This window comes from Papaver somniferum, chromosome 5 (assembly GCF_003573695.1).
Source record: "Papaver somniferum cultivar HN1 chromosome 5, ASM357369v1, whole genome shotgun sequence".
NCBI classification, from domain to species: Eukaryota; Viridiplantae; Streptophyta; class Magnoliopsida; order Ranunculales; family Papaveraceae; genus Papaver; species Papaver somniferum.
The window spans coordinates 209,840,246-209,858,776 of record NC_039362.1 but is presented as its reverse complement, the minus strand read 5'-3'; the positions used below and the strand labels follow the sequence as shown (position 1 = coordinate 209,858,776).

The following is an 18,531-nucleotide window of genomic DNA, read 5'->3' as shown; positions in this document are numbered from 1 at the left end:
TTCACGAAGAGGTTGTTTCGACGATCCTGCATTTGCTTTTGTCTTTATAATGAATTTAATCGACGATGATTTTTCTTAATCAATAATTAATCGTCTCAAACGAGAAAAAAAAAAGAAGAAAAAGAAGAAGAAGAAAAAAATTAGAGAAGAAGAAGATAAGAAGAAGAAATCGACGATTTTTTTTTCTTTTGATTAGATTAATTAATTAATAAAAAGATCAAAAGGTAATAAGTTAAATATGTTTTTGAACTTTTATATTACTTACGTCCCACCATGTTTACATTTAATTAATAACTATCATATTAAAGCTCCCAAAAGCTACGGCTCCGGATCCTCTACACCCAAAATCCTCTACAACTGTGCACCTACCAATAAGGGAACGCCATGTGTTTGCGTTTAAACATACCAAAATCATACGTTTTTAGTATATTAAAGTTGTTGAAATTGAAATATTTTCACGGAGATAAAAAAGGAAAATATTTATCATCCTTCAATTATCTCTTTTCACTTATCCCGTAGTCCTTAAGCTAACTAATTTTTGTGTTTGGTGGTTAATCTTTTTTTTTTGTGCACGGGCCAAAAATCTCTGAAGTCACAATTGTTGTTCATCTTAAAACATGTTTTCAAACCTGAATGCTAAAGATTTAATGTTTACAATGAATCACAAAAGAATACTTCATTTTAATGATAGAAAATGGAATAGTTCATGTCCATGCTTAAGCAGCAGGTCCGGATTTCTTGTGTACGTCGCAACCATCAGCGAATCACAAAAGAATACTTCATTTTAATGATAGAAAATGGAATAGTTCATGTCCATGCTTAAGCAGCAGGTCCGGATTTCTTGTGTACGTCGCAACTATCAGCATCACTGGCGTTTGGTATGGCGACAATCCTAATGTGCAGATACTGAAATAGTCTTCTCTATTCTCCTGAAATTCGTCCATAGTGTAACCCCCATGCGTAATCTTGAGGATGTGAGTTATATAAATGTTGCCCACCTTGTAATTGTGTATGTTCCTAGAGTACACATAACATAACAAAATCAAATTTATGTTTTTTTCAACTTAAAAGAAAAAAAATTGAAAGAAAAATATCAGCTAACTACCTGTAAGACTCCAACTAGTGCGTTTGGGCATTGTTGATAACCGCCAAGAATTGGGCGCTGTTGATAACTGCTAAAATTTGGGCGTTGTTGATAACTGCTAAGATTTGGGCGCTGTTGATAACCGCTAAAAGGAACATAGCCACCAGTATGGTATTGCTATCACATATCATTCATAACCAACCAAGTGTTAATTCTTAATGTGCTAGCATTTAGAAAATTAATGCAATCATAGAAATAATGACTGATATTTGCTTCAACAGTATTGCCGGCATAACATATGGAGGTCTTGGTGCTGGTACTGTGTCAGTACTAGCCATACTTATGCTTCTCACTAAAGCATTGGGTACCTAAATTTTGAACAAGTGACCTATTTATACTGATGATAAAATAACCAAACATTTTTTGTACATGTGCAGTATAAGGAATAACTAATAGATAAGAGTAAAAATTAAATATCTGAAAGACTTGCGACATCATTTGGCTTTGGAAATCAAAAGCTGGTACTATTTCTTCATTGCTTTGAGATTCCATGGTCTTACTAATCCGCTTCTTTTTTGAATTTACAGCTTTTTCCAAAACATTCTTGGGTCTTACAGAGCTAGTATCAATTGTTGTTTTCGTCCGGATCTTAATTACTCTAACATTATAATTATCAACATTAAATGATGCATTGAGATTAATTTCTTTGTCAATTGCTGGCGAGATGTTTTGGTTTTCTAAATCTTCTTGAACTTTTAGTCCCCTCAATTTCGCATCGACCTCTTTCAACGTATTACTGAGAGCCAACAAAGCAATTTTGTGTGCTTCTTCAGATTCTGAAGCCCGTGTTGCTAGTTGAATATGTAACCTACATAACTCTCTGTAGAGCCTAACCGTATCTACTTTTCTATCATTTGTGCCCACTGAATTCGAACCACCCGTTATACTCCCAGATTTGACATCCTTTGTCCATCTCTTCAATATGTATTGAGTAGGAATGATCTTGATATTCTTTTCAGAGAGAACCTTCAGAGCATGTGAACATAAGTATCCAGCAAATTCAAATTTCCTGCAACTACATGAAACATTGTTATCAAGTGAATCAAAGATAACAGTTCGATGATACTCTTTTCCATGAGGAGTAATTGCATATTTACTCATAGTGTCACTTTCACTAATAATGGTCACAGCACAATCATGAGCTCGACATAATTCCTTCTGAAATAATTCAAACACCGCCGGTGTATATATGGCCGCAGCATGTTTCAAAATCTTCACTGGAAGTGTCATTGCAGGGTAACTTTGACTTGCTTTGAAGTCCATTGTTAATTCATGATAACGACGAGCGTCAACCATTCTTTCAAAATGCTCAAAAAATAGCACTAAATCATACTTGTAACTAATATATTTTTTTAACACACTGTTCATACTTTCACTGCGTTGGGTAATGGTCATTTCTGCGCAAAAAGTGTCTCGCCCATATACCAATGCCCATTTTTCTCTTAAACTAAATAATCCTTCTAACCAATCATTATTCTGGAGATTATATTTTGCGAGCATGTTCTTCCAAGCATCAGTAAATTCAACTTCGTCCTCATAATCGTATACACATTTGGTGAAATCCTTCGTGAAGTCATTAAATTTATGAAACTCATGGCTAAGATGTTTGGCAGCATTTTGAAACATGTGCCAAATACATAACCGATGACACGATTCTGGCCATTGTGAAGCTAATGCTTTAGCCATTGCTGCATCTTGGTCGGTGAAAATACTTTTTGGCTTCTTCCCAAACATAGTTTCGGCGAAAGTATCGAACAACCACATGAAAGTTTCTGCAGTCTCATCATATAATAATGCAGCACCAAAAATAATAGTTTGTCTGTGATTATTTACTCCAACAAACATGGCAAATGGTCTTCCGTCTTTGTTTTTTCTGTGCGTGGTGTCGAAACTTACCACATCACCAAAATAATCATAATCTACAATCATTCTCGAGTCAGCCCAAAAAATATTTGTAATCAAATCATCCTCATCTACTTGAGCAGAAAAAAATTAGGATCATTTGGTTTCATTTTTTGTAGATATTCTAACACACCGCCTGTATCCCCTGTTTCCATTCTCCTCGTCCGCTTAGAACGTAGATAATTTTTATAATCCATGGGTATAATTCCAACATTTTGACGACCACCGGATTGTCTACTTAAAAATTCCATAGTTTCTTTAGGAGAAATTCCTGATGCATCAGCCATATCAGCTTGTGTTATAATAGCAGTACTCAAACGCCTCTGAGATCTAAATAAGTGGGATTTGCTAGGAGTTGTGGTGATATGCGTATGATATGCATAAAAATCGACAATCGCATACTTACTTGTTTGTGTAAAACTAATTTTCATCCTAGCTAAGCATTCAAATCTGGTCTATGCCCGATGCTTTTTAACGTTAACATCACGCTTATCTTTGACACGCGTACCTTGAGCCGAACAGACATAAAGCTTGTCTTTTAGCTTGCCATTATTGAAAGAATGTGATGTACTTCTTCTGACACTGAAACCAAAATTGTACGCATATGTATTGTAAAACTTAAATGCTTCATCCTTTGTCTCAAATTCCATACCAATTTCCGAAATAAGTTCCTTAAGTATTTTAGAGTGAACAAAATCAACACGTTTACTAAAACTCACAGGATTAGTCTTTTCATCGTCGTAGCATTCTTCAGGTGCAGACAAATTTAGATCTATGTCTCTATTAAAATCTAATCTACGACGTATCTGAGACCAGCACGGTGGCATTCAGAAAACAAGTTCTACAATCAAAAGAAAAAGGAAAAATAAGAAGGTTATCAAGTATGAAACAATAAGATGTAAATAATTAATTTAATTGGACTGACAAAATTAAGTAAGATGGAGAACAGTACCTCTAGAGGAGGTGGAGGCTCCATATGTATTTAGAACCAAAACAGAACAATCATAAACTGAAAATGTTGAACAGTCTCAATAGTGTTCGTCAAAAAAAAAATATTAATAAGGTCAGTTAGACTGTACAGGAAGATAATTGAAGAATGATAAATATTTTCCTTTTTTATCTCCGTAAAAATATTTCAATTTCAACAACTTTAATATACTAAAAACGTATGATTTTGGTATGTTTAAACGCAAACACATGGCGTTCCCTTATTGGTAGGTGCACAGTTGTAGAGGATTTTGGGTGTAGAGGATCCGGAGCCTCCTACTGCAGTCCTAATAATAGAATTCTAACGGAAAGCTATATTTAATCCCTCTTATAAATAAAATAAATACTCCCTCTGTCCTAAAATTTTCGTCCTCTATTCTATTTTCGTCTGTCCTAAAATACTGTCCAACTTCTGTTTATAGTCATATTTTTTAGTCAAACTCTCAAATATATCCTTCACATTTTTATAATTAAAAAATTATTTTAAATATCACCAATCTAAATATTAAATGATATCTTTCTCAATATGAAACAAATCTATTATATCAATCCATAAAGATTTTTATTTTTATCTTCTGTTTAGACATTTCTATAAATATTATAATTACCAATGTATTTTTCTTACATACTCCATGTACTCCTTTTAATTTTAGTAATAATATATCATTCAGTGGGATAGTTTTGTAAACTCTTCCGGTCTCCTTAATATCTTGACTTAGTCAAAGCGGACTAATAATTTAGGACGGAGAGAGTAATAAATAAATTCCAAAATATGTGGTAATGTGAAACAAGGGTGTCGAATGTTTCGACTGTTAGCCTGGAGCCTAAAATACATTCGAGAAAGCATGGCTTGCATGGCCGTCCCATTTGGTTTCGTTTCCATGTTTTCTCAACACTGAAATGTCCTAATCTTGATATACGTTGAAGTGTAAACCGATGAAAGTTGTGGCGAAAGGTTGGCTCCGTAGTCATACTGGACCCACGCCGCAAGACGAGACCTTGTTTTGGAGGGTTCTATGTGCTCCCGCCGTGCAAACAAGAGTAAGACAACAAACTGACATGTATGTAGGACATTGTATTTTTCAACTTTAACCAGGTATAACCTCATTTCAACAAATTGTGTCCGGATGAGTCCCTTCAATCTCACCAGTCGCCATGTTGCCAAAACGAAACTAGCATTTGCAACTCGTTTGTTTGGATTGATGCACATCCTATCACGTACGCGAGCCGCTAAGAGGCGGTTTTTTAGTGTGCGATTTTTCCTAGTGACGTGTCTGGCGATCAAAACTTAGTCATTTTCAAAAAAAAAAAATATTTCAAAAAATCATTCCCAATTTGATTTTTTGGTATATCAGAAACCCTTCATTAAGATCCTTATATAACAAACTCATAATTATATATAATATGAATTGTTTACAAAAATAACCTTTTACCTAATAAGTAAATTAATTATATTTAAAAAAGAAAACGGTTATCATAAACTCTAATCCCTAAATTAACTCGTTTTTCCTTATTTTTCTCCGTAAAAATTAGTTATCCAATTAATTTCTGTTTTGAAAACAAAAAACGGTTAGTAATTCAAATCTTCTAAATAACTGATTTGATTTCTCCTCAAAATTGGTTATTTGCACCTCTTTGTTTATTTCCCAAAAAGATAGTAATATGATGCGAATTTCATTTTTTGACAAATAACAATGCCATGCGAGATTGCTAAAAATCAGTTTCATAAGGTAAAATGTGTGATTATTATTATAATTATTAAATTTGGAAATTTTTAATTTTCACTAATAATAACAATTTTTTATGCTAGTGTCATATGAGATTGGTGATAATTCCAATTTTCGCCAAGGCGATTTGAATTTTTCGTCGTGCAAGATTGATGAAAATATTTGTTTTCATTCGTACTAAAGTGACCTAATTAGAAAAATCGGACTTAAAATTCCAGTTTTCACAATCTTGATTGTTGAAAATTCAATTTTCTCCTCCAGCGTCATATGAGATTGGTGATAACTCCAATTTTCGCAAATATAATTTGTGAAATTTTCAATTTTCCTTCATGCGAATTGGTAAAAATTTATGTTTTCACTAGTAATGACCAGTCGGTCTAAACACAATTCGTGGAGATTGTAATTATCAATTATCACCGATTTTTTCCAAGACAACGAAAGAAATTATATGTATCGAAAATCGAATAACAAAACATATGAAAAGTCTAAAGTAGATTGATATGGCAGTATGTAATCACAATGACCATCTCTAGAAGAAGGTTAAAAGTATCCTGCTACTATAGCGGAAGATCAAAATATGGAACTATAACATAACACCGTATTGTGTTAACACCAAGATTCATGGATCCCGTAGCTTTATCCAACTATTGTTTTGTGTGTATGATTTTGATCCTAATAAAATAATGGAAAGTACATGAACTTTGAATCAAAATCTATTGCAATGGAAAGAGCTCGGTTTGGTTAAAACATAGAAGTGATTTCCTAACACTTTGTGCACGATGGTGATTTACTAAGAATTTAGGAAAAGGTCGAACAATGGCAGATTTTAGTTTGATAAAGAAGAAAATAAGAATACAAAGAGTTAAAAGAAGGTGTTATCTAATCACCGGGTTTGTTGTAATCATAAATTTATTTCTTAAGTTACAGACTATAAGAAATCTAATGAGGAAGAGAAAGTGATTGGCGAGGAGGGTGCCCTAGCTAAAGACGAATCTCACGTGAGAAAAAAGAAAGAAAGTGGTAGCATGATCTTTAAATTTACCAATTAATGAGAATAACTTCAGCTAGCCGAAAGTTATGGGAGTAATCTTGTTTTTTCTTTTTTTATAAGCAACATGGGAGTAATCTTAATTGGCGACTTAATTGGAGAAAAATATGTACCAAATTTTTAATTTTTAAATTTTTTATATTAATAATTCATAACTAATTAAGGTTAATTTAGTCCAAAATAAAATGTGAAAACTTTAAATTCAATGTGAGCTACTAATTTTGATCGTAGATATTGTTTTCTGGGCTACATATATATATAATTTTAATGACGAGTTTTTGAAAAAGAGAGGAACTAAATTTAGGTTCCTCTGAAATTTCCACATTAAAAAGCTATATCTTAATTCTTAAATAATAATATGCGGAATACCCTATCTTTATTAAGAGAACGATTAGTTCGGTTTAGTTTAGTTTAAGACGACCAGTTTGTTCAATGATTTAGTTTATAGATCTTTTGGCGATTCTTCATATTATCTACTTGTTTTACTTTTGAAGTCTGCCTTAGCGTGTAATAAAAAATTACCACGAAACAGTCAATCACAACGGAAAATGAAAGCTTCCAGAGAATAAAAGACTCACAACCCAACCTTAACCCGCAGTTAGCCATAATGAAGGTTGACCCATTCCGTTGAGTCATCAGGCATTAGCACTGACATACTTAAAAAAAATAGTTATTTTATACCTTGCTAAATTAGGTCCATTCGACTTAAATGGGCCCCACGATGACAAAAAAGGTCATTAGAAATAACTTTCACATCACTCCTTATCCAACAATTACTTAAGTACCTAATTTATTCTTGTTTAATTAGCACTAATTAATTATATTAGGTGTTAATTATGTTTTAGATGTGAGATCAACTAATGTTAAAGAGTTCTTCAAAACATCAAATATATTTAAAATCATTATACAAAGCTTTTGGTTGGTAACCTAGCAACAAGCTGGGCTCCAACACCTTTTTGAATAGCAACGCCTAATCTATGAAAAATAAAGCTACCAAAACCACTACTAGCGTCGTTACTAACTAAACAATTCTTCAGGCGCTTGAAAAAACACAAAGTATCCTCACCCAACTCTCCTAGAGTAGAGAAAGCCAAAACACTCAATCCATGGCCATGTGAAATACACTTGTCCAAGTATTTAGAGTGTTTACGTGAAACCGCATTAGATATAGCTTTCCCTGGGACGAAAGAGCGAATTCCATCACCTGCGAAGGGCGAAACACCAGTGACATCCATACAAACATCCTTTCCGTCTTCCCAGTTAAGCACAAGAATATCAGCAGGTTTCAGATCTTTGTCATCATTCGTCAGAAATCCCAAAGAAACATCAAATAACTTAAATTTTTTGATTTTTTTTTTGTAAACAGTACCCAGAATCGGTTTACGTTAATGCACTTATAAACCGATTCTGGGTTGATGTTCCAAAATTAACAGAGGACTTCAACAATCTGTTGACGTTGGCATATGTAGAATCCGATTGTAGCAATCGGGGTTTTTACTTGACATATATAAGTCGTTTGTTGTCTTTCATAAGAAATTCTTTTTCATTCATTTCATTATTGTGGGATGCATTTAGTACATGCATCAAGCCTTTAAAACCCTAGGCGATCCTAGTGTACGAGTTATAGTCTCTTGAGGGTTTACATAGAGATCTACCCACAAAACCTACACAAAAACTTCTAAAACCATCAATCTTCGTCGGAGGAATTCAACGAAGATACACACTCCATCATCTCCGGGGCATACTCCGGGATTTTGGATACCATGAATTTATAGCTTGCATCGAATGCGAATGTTTTCCCCTTTTCCTCCAAGTAGCGCGCTTTGACGACTTCATGATACAAAAAAAAAACACAAACTTAATTTGTTAGTGGTCACGTAAAATAAACCACAAAAATACTTACAAATTGTTCAATGGAAAAGTTAAAGTGGGTAGCGTTAAAAATCGGTTTTTGGATAGCTAAATAATAAAGTATCGCATTTTCGATCACTAGGTGCCTATCATGAATTTGTTGAACACTTCTTCCATTAGGATTCCAAAACTCTTGTCTATATTTGTTGTATACCTTAGCCCAAAAGGTTTCGACATCCACCCTTACGGAGGACTGCCTTCTAACTCGAGTTTCCGCATACCAAGCTTTGGTGATTGTCAAATCTTCATTTGAATCAAATGATGCCATTGTGGAGGTATGAAATGAGTAGTTGTGGAGTATATGGAGTGAGAGGGAATAGATTGAGAAATTTTGGAGAAAATGGGGTCCAAGGATGAGGTCTTTGTATATAGAAAAACTCCCTAAGATTTTTTTTGGAAAATGTGCAATAATTTATCTTCTAGAAAGTCTGTAAAATCTGATTATGTTTTTATGCCAGCTGATAGACGCATTTATGTGTCTAATATAGCTCATTTGTATATATTGTTAGTTCCCACTTTTGTACTTATTATGGTGTTTTATTTATTTATAGGTGTTTTTGGAAAAATAAAGTTTTGTGGAGAAATTGGCTAAAAAATGCGGCGTTCGGAGCACCGTTGAAATGTACCGGAGGAACCCCGAAAAAGTGCGGAAAACGCCTCAGAAAAAATCGTTGAAGACACCCCCAAGAAAAATTGATAAAGGCACCCATCATTTGGATAAGAGCACCCTTGGACACCCCTAGCTGCTAAAGGCGCCCAACATTTGGATTTGGGGCACCCTTCTTCGTCGTTTGAAAAAATGAAATTGGCGGGAAACTTTTGTTATTAGAAGAACAAATTTAGGGTTGGAATTTTGATCGTGTTATAAGGTGATTCAATGGCTGAAACTCTTTGGGTTTGTTTGTTTGGACCAAACAGGTATGGTATGGTCGATGGTTTCGATTCGAATGAGCTGGATACGAATATTTCACCAAGTTTGGAGAAAACAGAGCAAGCCGTGTGTGGGAGATATTTTCTACGATATTTTTGGGATTACATGAGGCTACAACGTGTTTGACTCATTCTGGGACTTGTTTATCACGAGTTTTGCGTGAGTTGAGCAACAACAAACGCGTGCAAGGGAAGAAAATAAAAAGAAAATATTCACAGAATATTTTTCTTTACTGCCGAATAAAAGAATTTTGAGGAGTGATTACGAAGATTTTTTGAAGTGCTACGAGTATAAATAGAGTTGCCTGAGAGCAGAGAAGAGTATCGAGAGGCTGGGGAAGAAGAACTGAGCGCAGAGAAAACTTCTCTGCTGCTGCAGAGAAGAAGAAGAAAAGAAGAAGACGCGTAAAAACCAGAGAATTGTCGTTTATCAACAGTTCTCGCAACAGTTCGTTTGGCACGCTTATTCATATTCGCAACAGTTCATTTGGCACTCTTATTTGAATTCGCAACATATTGTAACTGTAACTTCTGTAACGCTGCTTAATCGATGCAGATTCATTATTATTAGTTTGTCTTCAATAAAAATACCATTTGAGCTATAATTATATTTATTTTAGTGTGTTTTCATGGTGAGTAGCTAAACCCCAATACTGGGATGATTGAGGAAGCCATATTTCACGCATATAAATTTATAATTAATTCTTTTTATGACTTCTTGCATTTTTATTAATTGTTTTTATGATTTTTCTTAATTGGTTGTGATATCATAAGATGGTGTATGCTTGGTCGTAGTGCTTTTGATGCGTCATGCTAGTGTTATACAATTAATATTCTAAAAATCTACCTTGGCAAGAATGAGAGTCCTTAATATTTGAGCTAAAATTGTTTGGAAAAAATATATTAGTTATATGCATGATTATGGTGGAATCTTGAGTCCTAGTAACTCTTGACCCAGTGACAATTTTTGTACATTTTTTTGTTTTAAAAATCTATTCAAGTCCGAGCAACGAAACCCCTATTTATCGCAATATTATTACTACAACAAAATGGCGCCGCCGACGCGGACTTGCATATAGATTGATTTTTTTTTATTTATTTTTTTAGGTTTATTATTTATTTTTTTTAGAATTGTTTGTTCCTTTTTACGTTTCTTTTTGTCTTTATTTTGCAGGTTCAAAGTGAAAACTAAGGACTTGGAGAGGAAAAAGCTTAAAGCGAAAAGCGAAAAGAGAAGAAAAGAGGACAATTTTAGGATTTAATTTTTAATTTTTAATTTTTTTAGAGTGTGTGAGGAAAACTTTAATTTTAGTTTTTATTTATTTTGGACTTTGGACTTTAAACACTTGGACATTATTTTATTTTTTTTACCCTACGGAAGGGTATTTTAAATAAAAAAAATATATTAAAATTGTGTGCAGAGAAGGACGGTGATTACAATATCACCTCGGCCCCTCGGGTTCGCACACGGCATAGGAGTCGTGGCCCGAGTCGACGACAACGGTTCATCCCCCGTCTGGTACGGGAGGTAAGTCCATCGAAACACTCGTGAATCCCCTGCAAGCGAGTTACTGTACTCCTTAAGGTGCTAATTGTTTGAGGACAAATTTGGACTGTTTTTTATTTTCCTAGTAAAGGGAAAGGCCTGGCCTAAACAAGATAAGGGTTCGGATTTCACCACCGCTCCCTTCTTGCCCGCTTTAGGAGAACAAAACCTAACGCGAACCCAAGCTTTAAAATCTGATTAGAAAGAGACCTATAGGGTATCGAGCTTGTTAGGAAAAAATTTCGAAGAATATTGGTCACTTTTTAAGCAATTCCAAAGTTCATGATGATTTCTGTGAGTTGAATGCGTGACTGCGCCGCCTTATACCGGTGAAGCCTTGGGTATCAAAGCTCCTCTGAGCTTCCCTCGCATCTATTCAACTTACTTTAACTCGGATTAATCCAGAGGGGTTGCTCAAACTGTAACGAATTCCCCTTCGAGAGATAGAAGCTAGTCTAGAAACAATCTAAGTGAACCATCATGCTTGTTGTTTGCTAGAAATCTCTAGGTTTGCTTTGGTGGAGTCGAGTCGGCCTTGTGTTGTGATTGTATAGAATCCCTGTGTAGTTTATATTTCTTCGATGACGAATCCTTTTGAGGAGATGCCACCTGCGATGACGTTGCGAGAATATATGTCTAGAAATTCTCGTTATCAAGAGACGTCTTCGGAAATGACTCTTGGTGAATATATGCCTGGGAAACGATATACGGATACTCCAACTTTTATTGAGGAATCACCTCTAACGATCTATGGGAAGTATTATAAACATAGACCATATAGTTGGGAACAAAGCTTGAGAATTCGTGAATATCAATTATATTGTGATGATGATGATGAAGAGGATAGAGTTGATGGAGAAATTGGAACTGTAAATGGCAAATCCGATAATGGTTTCGAGGAACCAGTTTATCTTGAGAGTACTGTTTTCGAGTCGAACGATTTAGAAGCAGTAGTCTTAGATGAACTCGTAGAGATTAGTGAGGATGAACCTGACTTAGAAGAATCAATTGCCCATTTTCAGGAATCTGATAACCCAGAAATTAGGGAGATTGTGAGCAGTCTATCTAGAGACGCCGAAAACTCTAAGTTTGGGGGTGATTATCGTTCTCAGTGTGCTTTAACTCTTAAAAAGGTCCCTCACTTGGGACTTGACATCAATGCCTCGACCATTCTAAAAAATTATCTTCATACACGTTTTCCTGAATCTAATGGTGTCCATAAGGAAGTTCAGTCGTTAGAAACCCATCCTCTGGTTGATGTGGTTTACCCAGGCTATGATTCCAAGATCGATTTTGTTTTCCCACCAAAAACTTTTCTACCAAATGTGGGAACATATAAATTTCAGATGTGTCAATTATTTTTTGAGACTAAACCTAATTACTTCAGGAGATTAGGGTAGGCACATCTGTTTAAGGAAGACCACCACTCTCTTTGTGGTCAGTTATATAAGTCAAATCTGATTGACTTTAATGATCCCCAGTTATTCAGGTTATTATTATTTTTAAGTAAGTTTTTCCAAACTTTTAAACCTGAACTGTTGGATCTTAGCTTTAAGGAAGACTATCACTCTCTGGCTTGTGGCAGTCTCCTTTTGTCAGCTCTTTTTGGTTTTAAAGACCCGCAGTTATTCCGATTACTGTTATACGGTTCGAGTTGACTAAACTTTTTCTAAGTCTGGCTGAAGACTTTAAACTTATCACTTCTTGGGAGGTAATCCAATCTCACGCAACCCGGTAATATCCTTCCTTAACTCTTTTTCTTCAAATGGTAACAGTTTCTCCTTGTTCATGTTTTTAATTTTATCTTTAGAACATTGAGGACAATGTTAGATTTAAGTTTGGGGGCATTGGGAGAAACTTTTTAGTTGCAATAAATAAACTCCAGAGCCTAGAAATTTACGCATATTAAGGATAGCACTAACCAATCTAAGTGGATGGAAGCATTTTGATTATAGGAGTTGAGGAACCAATCTGGCTAGATGGAAACATCTATAGAGTCTATTCATAAAAGCACAGAGCTCAGGTGTTAGAAATAACATGATAGTTTCGCCATATCTTGTTTGAGTCCTTTTCACTTTCTATTTTTACTTTTCTTTTTCAAGTGATTCGGTAGGGCACACGATTCAAGTTGTTACCTTTGCTAGGGTGAATTACAGTGACTGAGTACCTTTTTATTAAAAAAAAAAATTTAGACCAGACCAGAAGACCAATCGGAATAAACACTAACACGTGGATAGCAATATATGTGTGTTTTCCCTGTCTCCGTCGCCTAAACAAGCGTGGAATGCAGGATCCACGGGAATTACCATGTAATCTGCTGACAAGAAACATGTGCTTGGGTCCACAAGGTCCAATCATGTAGTTAGTTCTTAAGTAAATGTGTGTTTAATAAAGTCGACCACTGGTACCCTTGTATATGCTAGTGTGTTAATATTATTCAGACCGGTATCTCAGTCATTTAGGTTAGGTTCACCTTGGCAGAGGCCTTCAGACAGATATGGGAAACACCGTTCACTTTTCAACCATCTACATTTGTCTTTTTCCATCTTCTTAATCTTTTCATGTGATTAGTCTGACTCAGAGTATGATGTCCATCGTGAAACTATCTTAGTAGAGCTCTGTCACTTTTATGAATTTTAGTATACTTGGGTGCAAACTCGTATACATCAATTGGAATTTCGCGTCAGGGTACTTCCTCCTGTGATTAATAAGTATGCAAACCAAGGAGGTTCTTTAGTGCTTTTATAAGATTTTGCATAGATAGTTAGGGTCTGGAGTAATGATTTTGTGGGTATATCTCTGGTAAGCCCTTCCGAGACTATAACTCGGCCGCTAGGGCCACCTAGGGGTTTAAAGGCTTATTGCATACGCTAAATGCAATCGACGATGCCTGCGAAAGTGAGTTAGGATTTTATTTTGGAGTTTTAATTTGCTCGGGATTAGCAAATAATAAGTTTGGGAGTATTTGATAGACGCATTTATGTGTCTAATATAGCTCATTTGTATATACTGTTAGTTCCCATTTTTGTACTTATTATGGTGTTTTATTTATTTATAGGTGTTTTTGGAAAAATAAAGTTTTGTGGAGAAACTGACTAAAAATGCGGCGTTCGGAGCACCGTTGAAATGTATCGGAAGTACCCCGAAAAAGTGTGGAAAATACCCCAGAAAAATCGCTAAAGGCACCACAAGAAAAATTGATAAAGGCACCCATCATTTGGATAAGAGCACCCTTGGACACCCCTAGCTGCTAAAGGCGCCCAACATTTGGATTAGGGGGACCCTTCTTCATCGTTTGAAAAAATGAAATTGGCGGGAAACTTTTGTTATCAGAAGAACAAATTTAGGGTTGGAATTTTGATCGTGTTATAAGGTGATTCAATGGCCGAAACTCTTTGGGTTTGTTTGTTTGGACCAAACAGGTATGGTATGGTCGATGGTTTCGATTCGAATGAGCTGGATACGAATATTTCACCAAGTTTGGAGAAAACAGAGCAAGTCGTGTGCGGGAGATATTTTCTACGATATTTTTGGGATTACATGAGTCTACAACGTGTTTGACTCATTCTGGGACTTGTTTATCACGAGTTTTGCGTGAGTTGAGCAACAACAAACGCGTGCAAGGGAAGAAAATAAAAAGAAAATATTCACAGAATATTTTTCTTTACTGCCGAATAAAAGAATTTTGAGGAGTGATTACGAAGATTTTTTGAAGTGCTACGAGTATAAATAGAGTTGCCTGAGAGCAGAGAAGAGTATCGAGAGGCTGGGGAAGAAGAACTGAGCGCAGAGAAAACTTCTCTGCTGCTGCAGAGAAGAAGAAGAAGAAGAAAAAGAAGAAGAAGACGCGTAAAAACCAGAGAGCTGTCGCAGAGAACTGTCGTTTATCAACAGTTCTTGCAACAGTTCGTTTGGCACGCTTATTCATATTCGCAACAGTTCATTTGGCACTCTTATTTGAATTCGCAACATATCTTGTAACGGTAACTTCTGTAACGCTGTTTAGTCGTTGCAGATTCATTATTATTAGTTTGTCTTCAATAAAAACACTATTTGAGCTATAATTATATTTTTTTAGTGTGTTTTCATGATGAGTAGCTGAACCCCAATACTGGGATGATTGAGGAAGCCATATTTCACGCATATAAAATTATATTTAATTCTTTTTATGACTTCTTGCATTTTTATTAATTGTTTTTATGATTTTTCTTAATTGGTTGTGATATCATAAGATGATGTATGTTTGGTCGTAGTGCTTTTGATGCGTCATGCTAGTATTATACAATTAATATTCTAAAAATCTACCTTGGCAAGAATGAGAGTCCTTAATATTTGAGCTAAAATTGTTTGGAAAAAATATATTAGTTATATGCATGATTATGGTGGAATCTTGAGTCCTAGTAACTCTTGATCCAGTGACAATTTTTGTACATATTTTTGTTTTAAAAATCTATTCAAGTCCGAGCAACGAAACCCCTATTTATCGCAATATTATTACTACAACACCAGCAGGAGTCGGTCTTTTTGTGACCAATATAAACCGATTATATACATGTAAAAAATTTGAATTTTCACCATTAGTAATCGGTTTATATATATGCATATGTGATGCGATTGTAGCTAGAAAAACATACAGGAAAAACAACATTTCTCAGGCATGAAGAATCGGATTATATTTACCTCACACATGAACCGATTTTCTGATGGACCTCAACAATCAGATTATGTGGACATATCGAGTAGACCGATTGTGAGCATGTGTTTTGGAAATTGAATTTTTGAGCATGCATAAACTTGTTTGATACACATAATTATAATTAAAACTTGAAATGCATTAAATTTAACACCATGATCATCAGATTTTTAATACAAACCTTAACATACGAAATCTAAAGCTTTAAAAACAAAAAACTTAAACAACTAAGTCTTAATAAACTAAAAACAACCAAGTCTTAAAAACTTAAACTTAAAATCTTATAAATCATGGAGCACCAAGAGCATTTTCAGCAGCAACATCATCATCAGAGCATTTTCAGCAGAAGCAACATCTTGTTCTTCATCCATGGCTTGAAATTGAGCCATTTCATCCCAAAAACCTTCCATAAATCCATGGAGATCCCTCTCAGCTGAAATCATGTTTCTCCTCATCCTAGTGAACCTCATGAAGCTTCTCAAGTGCAAGCTTGTAAATCAATGCGAGGGCTTGTTCAAGACGGGTCTCACTCCCATAAGAAAATTTGTAGTGGCTTTTTTCTGGCACTCTTTGTGGTTACCTAAAAATATCCTCCAAGGTGAGTTATCTAGTGTAATACTCTAGGTTTCCGAAGTCCATATCTACATAAAACCAAAAAAAAAAAACTAGTTAATAATCGGTACATAATTAAACATATGTAATCCGATTATAACTTCAATAACATACATGAGTGTCAAACATTAGTAATCGGTTTATGTGATACATACATAAAAACCGACGATGAAAAGGAATCTGAAGAGACAATCATAATCGGTAAATTAACAAGCACATAAAACCCGATTATGGGATCGCATTATTAAAAGAAAGAAATATACACATAATCGATTGATGTTAATTATCATATAAGCCGATTACTATGCATGCTTTTCATGGCGGAAACCAAAACCCAGAATCAGTTTATTCGATATGTCAACATAAACAGATTCTGGGGTAATCAAAGATTTAGATTTTCGAAAATCGAAGATTGAAACATGTAAACCAATGAAGAAATGCAAATCATAGAATGGGTTGATGGAGATTTACCTTTTTCTTGGTTGGATCGAAGATCGTCGGAGAAGAGGATGAAAAAAAAATTGATTAGGGTTTTGAGAATTTGGAAAGATTATGATAAAAATAGAAAGTTTTTTAGGTTTAGGTTTTTTTATGTTTTTGGATTTACTGAAAATGGAAAGATTATCATTTAAATGAGATTGTATTAGGAATTAATTTGAGAGTAAATTAGGATTTTTGAGAAATTTGGTAGCCTATAGCAATTAGTGGAGTGGGAAGGAAAATTTGATAGAGCCAAATTAAGTGGAGTAGACCACGATTTAGCCAGGATATTATGTATTGTTTTGATACATTTTAAAAAGTTAGTTTTCCATAAATTTAATTTGGCCACAAAATTTAAAAATGACTACTAAAATCAAAAAAGTACTTTTAATGAAAAAAACGTTATTTGCTTTATTCGAATGTATTTTTACAGGAGTATATTGGATCAAGATTTATATGGATAAAAATAAATATTAGTTTGCCTAAATCTAGTGGATTTATAATATTTCTTAAAAGAATCTGAAAGATTCTTAAAGATATATGAATTTGGATTAAAGTGGACTGCCAAAACGTAATGTAATTGAAAAAACAAGATCATTATATTTCCCTTAAAAAAAAACCATCAATAAGTGTTGGTGTTGGTGGTGGGAGATGGTTGGTGTATGTGGTGACGGTGGTGTTGGTGGTGGAAGTATTGGTGGTCGTTAGTGGTGGTGGTGGCGGTGGTGATTTTTGGTGGTCAGTGGTGGTTATTATTGGAGGTTGTGCTTGTTAGTGGTGGCGGTGGTGGTTGTTTGTGGTGGATGCTCGCGGTCAGTGGTGATTTTTGTTAGGGGTGGTAGTTGTTGGTGGTCGGTGATGGTGGATGGTGGTGGTGATGTTGGTTGATGGTGGTGGTGGAAAAACATAACATGCTGTGAAAAAAATTAAAACCAAAAAATAAATAATTTTCCCAAAAGAATCCATGGAACTTTTGTGATTTTGGTTGAAATTGATATGAGATAATAAAACACATATTTTGGCTGTAAATATCCATAAGAATCTATATATATCTTGGCCCTTAACTATCCTAAATTGTTTTAAATGAATTGAATACCTAATGTATTTGTGGAATCTAAATAAATCCTATTTGAATACTGTAGAATTTTATGATTACTTACATATCCTAATTGAATACATAGGGATTTTTAGGATCGTTAAATATTCATGTACTCCCTCCGTTTCTTTTTAATAGGCCAGTTTTGTTTTTAGCAAAATTTAAGGAAATTAAGAGAAATAATCATTGAAAGTGGTCCTCATGACACTTGTCAATAAAAGAAGTAAAGTGAAATGGTCCTCATGACACTTGTTAGCAAAAGAAGTAAAGTGAAGTGGTCCACATAACACTTGTCATCAAAAAAATTTAAGAGAAAAATGATCCCAAAAAATTAAAATAACATTTGACTTTCCCAATTAGAAAACTGGCCTATTTTTTGAAACATTTATTCATAGAAACTGACCTATTAAAAAGGAACGAAGGGAGTAAATCTTAATCGATTATACACCTGTTAA

General features: G+C 34.6%; 2 protein-coding genes across 2 annotated transcripts; both read right to left on the bottom strand.

Moving 5' to 3' along the window:
- Window positions 1-921: 921 nt before the first annotated feature.
- Window positions 922-3,333, bottom strand: LOC113280676 (protein FAR1-RELATED SEQUENCE 9-like). The gene is made up of 5 exons (XM_026529272.1): window positions 3,180-3,333; window positions 1,571-3,063; window positions 1,372-1,452; window positions 1,106-1,261; window positions 922-1,017 (listed from the first exon to the last, which is right to left on the bottom strand). Exons 1-5 carry the CDS (start codon window positions 3,331-3,333, stop codon window positions 922-924), a joined length of 1,980 nt encoding a protein of 659 aa, XP_026385057.1.
- A 168-nt stretch (window positions 3,334-3,501) lies between these two features.
- On the bottom strand, window positions 3,502-4,022 carry LOC113280675 (protein FAR1-RELATED SEQUENCE 8-like). The gene is made up of 2 exons (XM_026529271.1): window positions 3,999-4,022; window positions 3,502-3,852 (listed from the first exon to the last, which is right to left on the bottom strand). The coding sequence occupies exons 1-2, from the start codon at window positions 4,020-4,022 to the stop codon at window positions 3,502-3,504; spliced, it is 375 nt and encodes a 124-aa protein (XP_026385056.1).
- Between the last annotated feature and the right edge of the window lie 14,509 nt (window positions 4,023-18,531).

What these genes read in the sequence shown, in the direction of transcription:
- LOC113280676 (XM_026529272.1), bottom strand. Translation starts at nt 3,333, where the DNA reads ATGGCTGATGCATCAGGAATTTCTCCTAAAGAAACTATGGAATTTTTA. An exon ending in GGAAACAGGGGATACAGGCG is followed by an intron (nt 3,064 to 3,179) that starts GTGTGTTAGAAT and finishes GAATGATTGTAG; the next exon opens with ATTATGATTATTTTGGTGAT. An exon ending in AAAGCCAAATGATGTCGCAA is followed by an intron (nt 1,453 to 1,570) that starts GTCTTTCAGATA and finishes TTCAAAATTTAG; the next exon opens with GTACCCAATGCTTTAGTGAG.
- LOC113280675 (XM_026529271.1), bottom strand. Translation starts at nt 4,022, where the DNA reads ATGGAGCCTCCACCTCCTCTAGAG. An exon ending in AGCCTCCACCTCCTCTAGAG is followed by an intron (nt 3,853 to 3,998) that starts GTACTGTTCTCC and finishes TGCTGGTCTCAG; the next exon opens with ATACGTCGTAGATTAGATTT.